Below are 11,259 nucleotides of genomic sequence, written 5' to 3'. Positions count from 1 at the left end.
GCTCTCGTATCCCGACTCCTCTCAGATCTCGATGCTTTGCTTTGGGATTTGTGCTCCAAATCAATCAAATTCCTCTCTTGATCTTTCTCTTTGTCATCTGAAACATTTTGAGCAACATTTTTTTTCCAGAACTCTGCTACCCAAAAAACTGAGACAGACGTTTGTTCACTTCCACTCGGACTAAAAGTTGAATCCAAGCCCTGTCCTGGAATGAATTTAGCCGAGTCCAGCTTGTCTAGAGAGACTCTTTTGCATGCCAGCCGGATGTCTCTTGGGGGCCACTGGGCGTCGGGGACCCCGAGCCCTGCTTCTGATTCTGAACTGGGCTTTGAGCAGAACATCTCCGGGGACTGCAGTTCTCCCGATGACCTTAGAAGCAGGAACATGAGGAGAACAGAACCGAGGCTTTCTCTGACACCAAGTTCAGGGGGACAGAGTCCGGACCTGACCCAGGCAGGAGGTGTTTCGCCAGACGCGGCTGATGGGAAGGCTGTGGGGGGAGAGCAGAGGATCCGCAGGCCTATGAACGCCTTCATGGTCTGGGCCAAAGATGAGAGGAAACGACTGGCCGTGCAGAACCCTGACCTGCACAACGCTGTGCTCAGCAAGATGCTAGGTAAGACAGGGAACAAAAACCCCAATCAGGGCAAAATAAAACTGTAACCGAACCTGTTTGTACGTCATCGAAACTTTCCAGTGAAACCAGACTGGTGAAATCTAGCAGGGCTGGCAGCTTTTAAAACGTTCAATAGAGAGAATTCTGAGAATCACCAGACTATGATGAGTTCATTTCTTGGCATTTATTTGACCTTTGTTGAGGTGTGAAATTTACCACATCGGGACGCAGTTTCCCAAAAGCATCTTGAAGCTCAGATGATCTTTGCCCCATTCTATGATCAGTCTTAAGATGGTTTTGGGAAATTGGGCCCTGACCAGTTCAGATGCCTAAACTAACGTATCAAACTAAAGCTTTGACTTTCAGGAATGTAAATTGCAAATCAATATTTGAGCAGTTTTTCTTTTCCCAGTATTTATAGCTCGGTGGGAAAACCCCACCCCAGTCATTGTAGTCTCAATACGGCTAATCGTACCAATATATAGAGCAACATTTAAGGTTCATGGTCAAAATGTCTCACTCACAAATATTTACATTTATATGATTACACAAAATGAATATTGCTTTCTTCTTTTGTCTAAATCATCCATCGTTTGAATATGACTTAATAGTGATACAGATTTGATCCTATAATATTAAAATGTTTATGTAGAGTATGATATCAAATGTACAGTTTCACATGTTTAACTAGATCTTCACATTAGAGTGTAAAACTCAAACTCCTCCTCCAGGATAAATCTGTTCACCGCTGTCCATCATGTGCTCGTAATGTAAGTTCTCCTCCACTGAGGAAACTACACATTTTTTTGATCACTTTCTAACTGTGCAGGATTTGATGAAAATAAAAGGATTAAATAAAATAAATAAATACTTCACCCAAAAATCTTTTCTTACAGGTAGTATAATTGAGAGGAGGCAGTCACATGGAGTCAGGGGTCAGGGCTTACAGTGCATTATTGATGTCGCCTAAGTAACTTATTTTAATGCATTTTCATTTGTGTGCAAAGTGAGCAAAATAGACTGAATCATTTTCAATTTCCAATTTAAAAAGTGTTAATTTAAAAAACATTTTAAATATTGTACCACAATTCTTCATGTTGATGTCAGGAAAAGCACAACAAATTACTAAGATTACTTGCATGTAGCAGTTTTTACCGACTTGCTTTTCTCTTACTATAATTAGTAACATGCTCTGTTGTCATATTACCCTCCCTCAAATTCATAGTGTCTCATATTCACACTTCTGCTGAGCTCATCTGCAGCTTGAGATTTTTAGAGCCCCTGAGTCTCAAACCTCTCGGCTGCTGGTGTCTACAAAGATAAGACAAACTGGGAATGTCAGCACTGAATGCAATGTAAGCTATAAGTACATCAGATAGATGGTTACGATTCACCAGATGACAAGAATAACCACCTTAGAACATCTTATAGACTGTAATGTTGCAAATGCTGCTGTCATTGTGAGGGATTTGTTTTCATCACTGCTGTTTGATTTAAATCAGACCCAACACACAGGGATCTCCAGGACGCTCTGGCATCCTGGAACAACATGTATTACAACTACATTTAGGGTTAATTTGAACAGAAAATAATGTGAATGCCAACAACACTAACTGCCCAACGGATTTTAATAATCACTTCCATGTTATTTCAACGCAAAAATGTTGTAATTTCACTGTTTCCAGTTCCTCAAATATGAATATTTGCTGAGGTTTGGCTTCTATGATAGTGAACTAAATGCCTCTGGGTTTGTTGGACACAACAAGCAGTTTAAATATGTTACCATGTTCTTTTGAAAATAGGGATGAACGTTTTTTCACTCTTACATGATATTTCGTAGGCCAAACAATTGGTAATCAAGAAAATAATCAATAATAAAATAATCTTTACTCACAGCCCTATCTGCTGTCTGATTAACAGAGCCGGCCCCCGACCAATTTGGTGCCCTAGGCAGGAGTTTAACTGATGCCCCTTGCATGGCAGCCAATTCCAGCGCCAATCATTGTGTTCATACGCTCACACAGAAACTGCTTAACGTTGTCTTTAAGGTTCTTAATGGTTCGTGCAGCGCGCTTAAAAAACTGCATTTTTCAAAATTAGGTTGTAGGTTATTCCTCAAACACCTGAATAGTCTTTCCAACTTTTCCTTAGTAAACTAGTACAGCACTCTGCTCCAAGGTTAACTACATTGCAATAGAACTATTCTCAAAGTCCTGAGGCGTAGTTATGTCGTTTTTGTGGTAATATTTCAAAATAATGGTGTTGAATTTAATTTGAGAATAGTTTTTCTCATCTCATTTGGGGCGCCCCCATGGATGGATGATGCCTAGCGACGGCTCTGCTGATGAAGATGATGTTGATGACGACTTTGATTTAGATTAGAAGTTATTTTCTTGAGAAACTTCTTTCTCTGCTCGACGTGCTGAGATGATGAAAATAGTGGTTATCATTTGTGTATTTTTCCGTACCTTTCAGGTCAAGCATGGAAGGCCCTGAGTGCAACAGACAAGCGACCATTTGTGGAGGAAGCAGAACGTCTCCGTGTCCAGCACCTCCAGGATCACCCCAACTACAAGTACAGGCCTCGCCGTAAAAAGACCACTAAAAAACTCAAGCGGGTTGAACCGGGGCTTCTGCTGCATAGTTTAGCCCAGGGAGGGGCACCAGGACTAGGATTAGGACCTGGTATCGGCTCCTTGGGTCCAGAAAGTCTCTCTGGAGGGTCTGCTTATGGACATCATCATCACTCCCACCACCTGCTGCATCCTCTTGGGCACTTCAGGGACTTCCAGGCCCCAGGACACTCAGAGCTGGAGAGCTATGGCCTGCCCACTCCAGAGATGTCCCCTCTGGATGTTCTGGAAGACGGAGCAGGGGATTCTGTGTTTTTCCCCCAACATATGCAAGAGGAGGCAGGGATGGGAGGTTGGAGTGGTTACCACCAACACCTCCACCATCACAACCAACATTACAGCCACAATTACAACAACCACAGTCACCACAACGCCATAAATGGTGCAGCAACACACAGTCAGGGTTCAGGAATGAGTGTTAGCGCCAGTTTAAGCACCTGTTTGAGTCCAAGTAGAGATTCCAGAGTTGATTCTAGAATGAGTTCTGTTGAGTCAAATATGACCTTGAGCATGAGCTCTAGGTTAAATCACACCTCTAGTCACCACATTGCCTTAAGAAGTCCTGTAAAGTGCCCACCACCTCTATCTGACTCCTCCTCCCCTGTCCCCTACTCCCAGCCCTCCATCATCCTTCCTGAGCTGGTTAAATCCCACCAAATGCCACATCAACCCACTGCTCCTGTCAGCTACTTCAGCCAAATGTATGGGAACAGCGCTCCAAATGCAGCATATTACATGCCTTCTCACCTGGGGCAGCTTTCTCCTCCTCCTGAAACTTCTCCGTCTTCCTGCCCATCCTCTTCCATCGCCACATCAACCTTCCCTCCTCCTTTGCACTTAGAGTCTTCAAATCTCGAGTCCTCCTGCCATTTGGGGTCTTCTTCTGCTGAGTTTTGGTCAGAGGTGGACAGGCATGAATTTGACCAGTATGTAAATGACGGAAGGAATCGCGAGGGGGCCTACGGACGTGGCGAGGGCTGTGGTGGTGGATCCAAAGTCCTGAGTGGGCGCAGTAGCAGTGATGTAGGTAGTAGCATGAATAGCAGTTTAATTAACAGGGATGTCGGTAGCATTTTGAGTGGTGCTGGTGGATGTGAGGAAGGCAGCAGCCCTCTTATATCTGCTCTCTCTGATGCCAGCAGTGCTGTCTATTACAGTGCCTGTATCACTGGATAAATACTCCACCTTATCCTTTGTATGTACCTCCTTGCATAATGCACACTTTGGTTTGGTTCATTTGAACCATTGTTACAGAATCGGGAGGAAGTATTTGGGAAAGAATAGTTTTGGCTCATATTCTTAATTAATCATTGCCAAGCCTTGCTTATCACTCATAGATTCCAACCGTAAATGTGGAAAAGAAAGGTAATTTCATCATACCAACTCTTACTGGAGCCAGAGCTGGGAAGAGCGAAAAAAGTTTAAAAAAATGTTCTAACTGTTTTAGTTTTAAATAAATGCATTCCTGAACATGATCTTGAACAATTGGATGCCGAGCTAAGCAGCTTTCCGTGACAGCTACAGGCTACTGTGGCTAGATTAGACTTGCTAACATGGGTAACTTATGACCCATAAGATTGTTTGCAGGATTTGTGGGAAGTGCACAAATGACTAGCTCATGGCACCTTTAAGGCAGAAGCTCCAGCATAAGGATTTGGCTTTTATCAGCTACTAAAAAAGTATGCTGAGCTAGTGCATTGTCCGGCTCAGAGGTTACATTTTCACTTTAGTCACTTAGGGCGCTTCTTAGAAAAGAAAATACTGCAATTGCTGGGCAGATAAACACAAGACAGCTGGAGAGCAACTTCATTGTGTTTTACTTATCAAGGATGCTAGGTCTCTGTGTTAGCACGTTTATGACCCGGACTTTTTTCTGGTGGCTACATCTAGGGTTGTAGGATGTCAACAAGCACTTGCCTTAGTTGAGGTGCCTACCTGCTCGAACCTGTTCCACATGTTTTGTTTCTCTGCGCTCGAACCCTTTCTGGTGAAACAGTAATTAAAGGAAGATTATACAAGTAAAAAAACTTCTTTAATTGCACTGCGTGTAATCTGGTCACCAAAAAAACTCCACAACTACAACAAATCAGAATTACAATGTCTTCTCATCTCATTTTTGACATTTCATCTCAGGATCAGACAAATACTCGTCTTCACTGAACTTCATGAAGTTTAGGTCAATTATTTTGTTTGTTAAATGAAGGACAATCAAGGAGAAACTCTGTAGATAGATTAGGGAAAACGACTGGATGGGAGAGGCTTGATCCAGCCTACACAATTCTCTGTGTTGTCGGGAAAGCCTTGGCCACAGACCCAGAGTAGACCACTGATGTCTCCCACAAACAATCAGGATGTTTTACAAGCCGGATCCGGGTTTTTTTCTCACCGTGATACATGCCGTTCCTTCTCTGTCTCATTCTTTGACAGGGCCTCATGTCAAACTCCATGCCAAAATCTGGACGTTTTAAGTTGCTTTTCTTTCTGGCAAACACTGATATGTTGATGATTCAAAGGTCATTCTTTTCAACCAGTAAGCCTCTGTGGTAACCTATTACAAGCATACCACTTGTTTAAACAACAATGTCTTCGTTTAAGATTAAAAAGAGTAACTTAGTCCTACAAATAACAGAAGATTGGGTTCTACAAATGAAGTGCCATTGGAAATGTCTTATTTGGTATATGAGAACAGCTACACTTTATACTTTAAAATGCATCATATCTGGTCTGGATGTTTGTAGCTTCATACAAAGAAACATAAATAATGATGAGCTGGTAAATCACTCAAATTACACATTTTCCCATTCTTAATTTCATTTAAACATTCAAGGATAATAGTTCATGTGTTGAGTGTTATGATTTTTGGAAACCTTGTTTTGATGTAGCCTTTAAATGTGTGTGTGTGTGTATATATATATATATATATATATATATATATATATATATATATATATATATATATATATATATATATATATCATAGCTGCTGTCTATTGGCAGTATTTGAAGGAGAAATTGAAACTATGAAATGTTCTCTTTGCACTGGGTTTAATGTAATATCTGTATAAGGCAACACTACTTATTAAAAATCAAATGTCCCTAGTTTTGAATATGTTTTTGTACAGAAAGGACTGTTTGTTTTGTTGTTTCATAGATTTTGTTTTATGCATTTCATTTCCTAAAGGAGTAGCTCGACATTTTAGGAAATAATTTGCTCTCTTGCTGAGAGTTAGATGAGAAGATCGATACCACTGGAGCCAGGGGGCAATCAGCATAGCTTAGCATAAAGACAGTAATAATCAACCTCTAATGTGTACTAATTAACATTTTGTATCTTATTTGTTTAATCTGTGCACAAATAGTTACACCATGTTACTCCCAGTAGAACCACAACTTGTAGGTTGTTTCGTCCAGTTTGTGTACTAATTAACATTAAATGTGTTAATTAAACATTTTGACTGTCTTTGGGCTAAACAAGGCTCTCAGTTCCAACGTCCTACTTATGCCACAGAGATGACAGTGGTAATGATATTCACACTCTCTGCAAGAAAATGTTGAACTATTAATTTAAAAATAATTTTAATTTTACAAGCATTGGAGCAGTGAGTTTCCACTTGCCATCCAACATGTTGTTAATTGTGTGTGTGTGTAAACTTGCCTTTAAAATGAAATCTTGAATTGTAAAGATCTCTTGAGGATCTATATGGTTCTTTAATGGGTCACATGTTACACTTTGCTCTACCAGTGACACCAGCAAACCAGAAATGTTCCCTCCCACACCAATGTTATTTACCTTATGACTGGAAATGAAAATGAGCATTTGTGGTTTTGTTTCTGTTGAGAAAATAAAAAAATTGTGTAGCCACTGTCGAGGTCTCTCCGTAGATGTTTATGTCACATCTTTCCTGTAAAATGTGTGTACAGTGGGAGCAAAGTAACAGAAGTCTCTCTTCAAGGATTTTATCCTGCATCTGTTCTGCATTAGTCCAACAGACAATACTTTTTTTCTACGTGAAACAGTAGAAGAAAATCGTCTATCTTGTACAGTGAATCCAGTTATATTTACCACACCGTTCCTTGTGGCCACCATTGGTTGAAAACAGAGCAATAGTAGATTTTTCCTAACATTTTCTCCAAAGGATGGAGCCGCAGAGAAGCAGCAGTTCAAACAAAGTATTTAACAAATACTTCTACATCTGCATTTGACATTCTTTTCTGTTGACACCAACAGAGTCTTGTTTCCATTTTAATTTACTGTGACACACAAAGAACATCAGAGAGACAGGCGTCTTTTGGAGTACAATAACTCTGGGGCTTTTGGTAATAATTATCTGAAGAAAAAAAGAAAAAGAAACACCCAAGATTTTGGGATTAAAACAAAGGACATTTTCTCAGCACTCGTATAAAGACAAATTAAAACCAGGACTTTCCCAGTGACTGTGATCCTTCTAAATCTGTCTGACAGGGATGATTTTTAAATGTTCTGTATAAAATGGTTTTGTTTGTGTCTTTAAATTCTGTTTGATGAAATAATGTTACAAAATAAACTGTACTTGCTTAATGTAAACTGACTTGACACTATTTTGGCTGAATTAACCAAACAAATCCACATTGTGTGATGTTTTTTTATCCAAAAAGAGTTTATTCTTAACATCTGAGAGCTGGCCAAGAGAACAGCAACATCTCATTCACTTTTGTCTAATGAAAACTACTACATGTTGGTTATTCATTGAGTTAGTTTCGTAATGTATAGATTAGTGTCACGCATTGCAGTACATGTCGCAGTGAGGGAAAGTGTGGTAACCATTCATCATTCATTACCAGCAACAAGTCAATGTCAAAGTCAAAAAGTCTCTTAATGTCAAACACATTATTTAAGGTTGGTTTTGGGACAGTAAAAAAAATTTGGTTTGGTTTAGGTTATGGTTACAATTATAAGTGTTCTTAAGATTGACAGATTATGATGAAAAGACTCTCTAAACAGTTTGATTGGATGAATAAGAGTAGTAGTCTTGTTTGAGTGAAGGCCTGATGATGGGTTATTATTTTCCTCTGCACCATTTAAGTGCCAAATTACCTCATGTTTACAGTCAGGGCTCCTTTCTGTAACCCTTCACCAATTGTGGTCTTTCTTTAAACCCACAAAGCTTTATTTTGCAAAATTAGTGGAGATCCTAGAGTTTCAAAAATAAATCAAGCTGACCTTTGTGGATATGTGCATAATATGGTACACAAGGCATCCAGAATATGTTCATTCTATGTGCACTAAGTATACAGTACAGTACACTCATGTGCATTGGTGTTATTCTGGGTGCCGCCACTAACCCAAAGCTGGTCAGGGAGCTGCTAACTGGAGCTGCTGAACAGCCCTCATTGGCTGAGATCTGCACCCCCAAAACCTTGTCGGATCTAGAATCTGAACTGTACACACGGGCCAGATTGTGAGAAAAGATTGTAGTTTGGGTCAAAATAAGTACATTTGTTACATTACGTTGTGGTAGCGGATTGCTTGGAGCGGTTCAAATTCTATACTTTGTCCTTCTCATTTGCTGTGGTATCTTCCAGAACAAACAGTAATTGCAGTGTACACAAGTTGTGTTTCTCAATGTCTACTCTGAAACCTGTTGATGTCAGTTCTCACGTCTCCTGGTCTCCTGATGGAAATGAGGAAGACAAGAAGAAGGAGGGGTGGGAAAGGGAGGAGAAGAGGAGAATCCAGGGGGGAGACAGAAAGACAATCACCTCAGTGTTTGTGCAGTGTTGTAATCCTCTGTGATCCGCTCCGATTCTGTCCTCTCCAGCCTCAGATCCGACGCTAAACGAGTTTGGCTCGGCGGGACAGTTTTCCCCTGAACTAACCGCTGACGGACGCAAAAGAAAGCATTTGGAACAAGAAAAATCTGTTCTCTCATTCTCTTTTTCTGACGGTCTGTTTTCTTCCTTGGTTTTGTGTCAGTTTTTGGTCTTGTATCCCTCTCAGCCCCTCAGCCTCTGTCATTTTGGTTTCTTTTTGTTCTGTTTCCCATGACTTAAATTCCTGCCTCTTGTTTTCGTTCTGTCTTTGTGATATTCTCCATCTTCATTCTGACATCTTTTTATTTGTCATCCCGTCTTCCATTCTCTGTCCTTTCATCTCTCCCTTTTCCTATTCTCCCCATGACATTATGTTTCCCTTTATCTCTGTTCTTTCACTGTCTTTTGATTCATTCCCTTTTCCCAACATTTATATTTTTCCTGCTGTTACTTGTTACCCTCCTTTGTTCTCTTTCACCCAATCACACCCTTGCGGAACATTTTTGAGGGTGGAAAATATTAAAGTGAACTTTCATTTCAGACGGATTTCGCTTGCATAATTATGTGTTTAACCAATGAAATCCTTTGAACCAACTGATTGCCGTCATTCTACATTATAATTATAAGGGAGAGTGTTTATTTTCGGAGCGATGGGCTTTTGTTTACTGGGTATTGGACATTCGGACAAGTGTGCTTTTTCCGGTCCAGTGGGGCATTCTTTCGCACTATTGGTGTTTCAGATTGTAGTCGACGGGCAGTTCCCGTCTCAGCACCCAATAATGTACAACAAACATAGCAACGACTACCTCAACAAACAAATAAAGGACAATTCATGGCTTGAGATCGCTCAGCAGGTGGATGGAGGATGGATGGGTCAAACAACCACAGGACTTGCAACCAGTATTACATTTTGCAAAACATTCAAGTGATGTGAGACGTTTTCAACGTGTTTTCCGTACTTATTTTATTTACATAAATATTTGACTTTATTCTCATAGGAATTTTAAGTCCAACCATGAAGTTTTTCCTAAATCTAACTAAATGGTTTTGTTGCCATAACTAAGACGTGGCCTTAAGTGACATGTGTCACTACTTTAGCCCCTTGGTGTATAATTTATAATGCCATGTTAAAATCTTAAAATGTGTTCTAATGACACACAGCAAGGTCAGGAAATGTGTTGCCATTTATAGCCTTCCCATTACATCGGGTTCGTATCTTTCCGTCCGTCTCCTTCTTTTCTTCGGATCTTCCTCTCACCTTTCGTCTTATTCTTTCCACATTCCCTCTGTTTCACCCCATTAAACCTTTTTTCACCTCGGCCCCCCACTCACTCTCGCACTAGCTGGCTTTCCCTCTCTTTTTGTCTGACTTGCAACTTTTTTATTAACATTTCCATAGGATTCAATTATCTTTTGGTTGGAGAAGTGAAGGTTGTGCGTGACTTAACTGGGCTGTAAAAACCAAACTGGGGATTGCGTGTGGTGCGGGGAGTGTATGTGTTTTCCTACACCGGGTCATTTATTGTACTCAGCGTGTGTGTGAGGGTTTTTAACAGTGTGTGCGTGTGTGTTGCTGAAAGTAATGACAGGAATGTGAGCAACGAAGAGGAAACTCCTGTGGAAGTTTGGGATGTTCGGAAAGGGTGTGTGTGTGTATGTGTGTGTGTGTGTGTGTGTGTGTGTGGGGAGAGAGAGAGGAAGAGGTGTATATTTTTGTGGGAACACCTCACCCCACTGCTCATTACCCTGACTGGAAAAGATAACACAAGGCTGGATTCCCCTTCTACAGCTGGAAATGAACACACGTGTGCTTCCAAGGTGTATACATGGTATGTGTGCATGTGGGTAAAACAAATTGTAACATCAGTCTGTGTTGGTTTCTGAGCGTCCCAGCTAACATGTTGCTGCTACAATGTTTGTATTTCATAACAAAATAATTTGAATATTATCATAACCAAATATCTAGAAGGTTTTTGTTTTTTCAAAAAGTCATGAACATTCCATTTAACAATCTATATCACTATCCAATGTTTCAATACAACTTTTGTGACAAGGATCTATAAAGAGGATGTGGAAAAGCAATGTGATCTCAAGGGGCATAAACAGCACACTACTTAAGGACATGTCAAGTGTCATGTCTACACATTTTAAGCTTTTTACGTGTCATTAAGGCCCCACTCTCATTCTCAACTCGTCACATACAGATTGCACGGTCACAGA

General features: G+C 40.4%; 1 protein-coding gene across 1 annotated transcript; it reads left to right on the top strand.

Annotated features, from left to right (window-relative positions):
- Positions 1-210: 210 nt before the first annotated feature.
- sox18 (SRY-box transcription factor 18) lies at positions 211-9,099 on the top strand (the record flags this gene model as incomplete). The annotated part of the gene is made up of 5 exons (XM_079175990.1): positions 211-616; positions 3,092-4,272; positions 8,578-8,687; positions 8,881-8,934; positions 9,048-9,099. The coding sequence occupies 5 exons, from the start codon at positions 211-213 to the stop codon at positions 9,097-9,099; spliced, it is 1,803 nt and encodes a 600-aa protein (XP_079032116.1).
- Positions 9,100-11,259: the final 2,160 nt, after the last annotated feature.

The sequence above is a fragment of the Pholis gunnellus genome (genome assembly GCF_910591455.1).
Source record: "Pholis gunnellus genome assembly, chromosome: 2".
Taxonomy (NCBI): domain Eukaryota; kingdom Metazoa; phylum Chordata; class Actinopteri; order Perciformes; family Pholidae; genus Pholis; species Pholis gunnellus.
The sequence above is the reverse complement of the archived record's forward strand: the minus strand, read 5'-3'. Positions and strand labels throughout refer to the sequence as shown.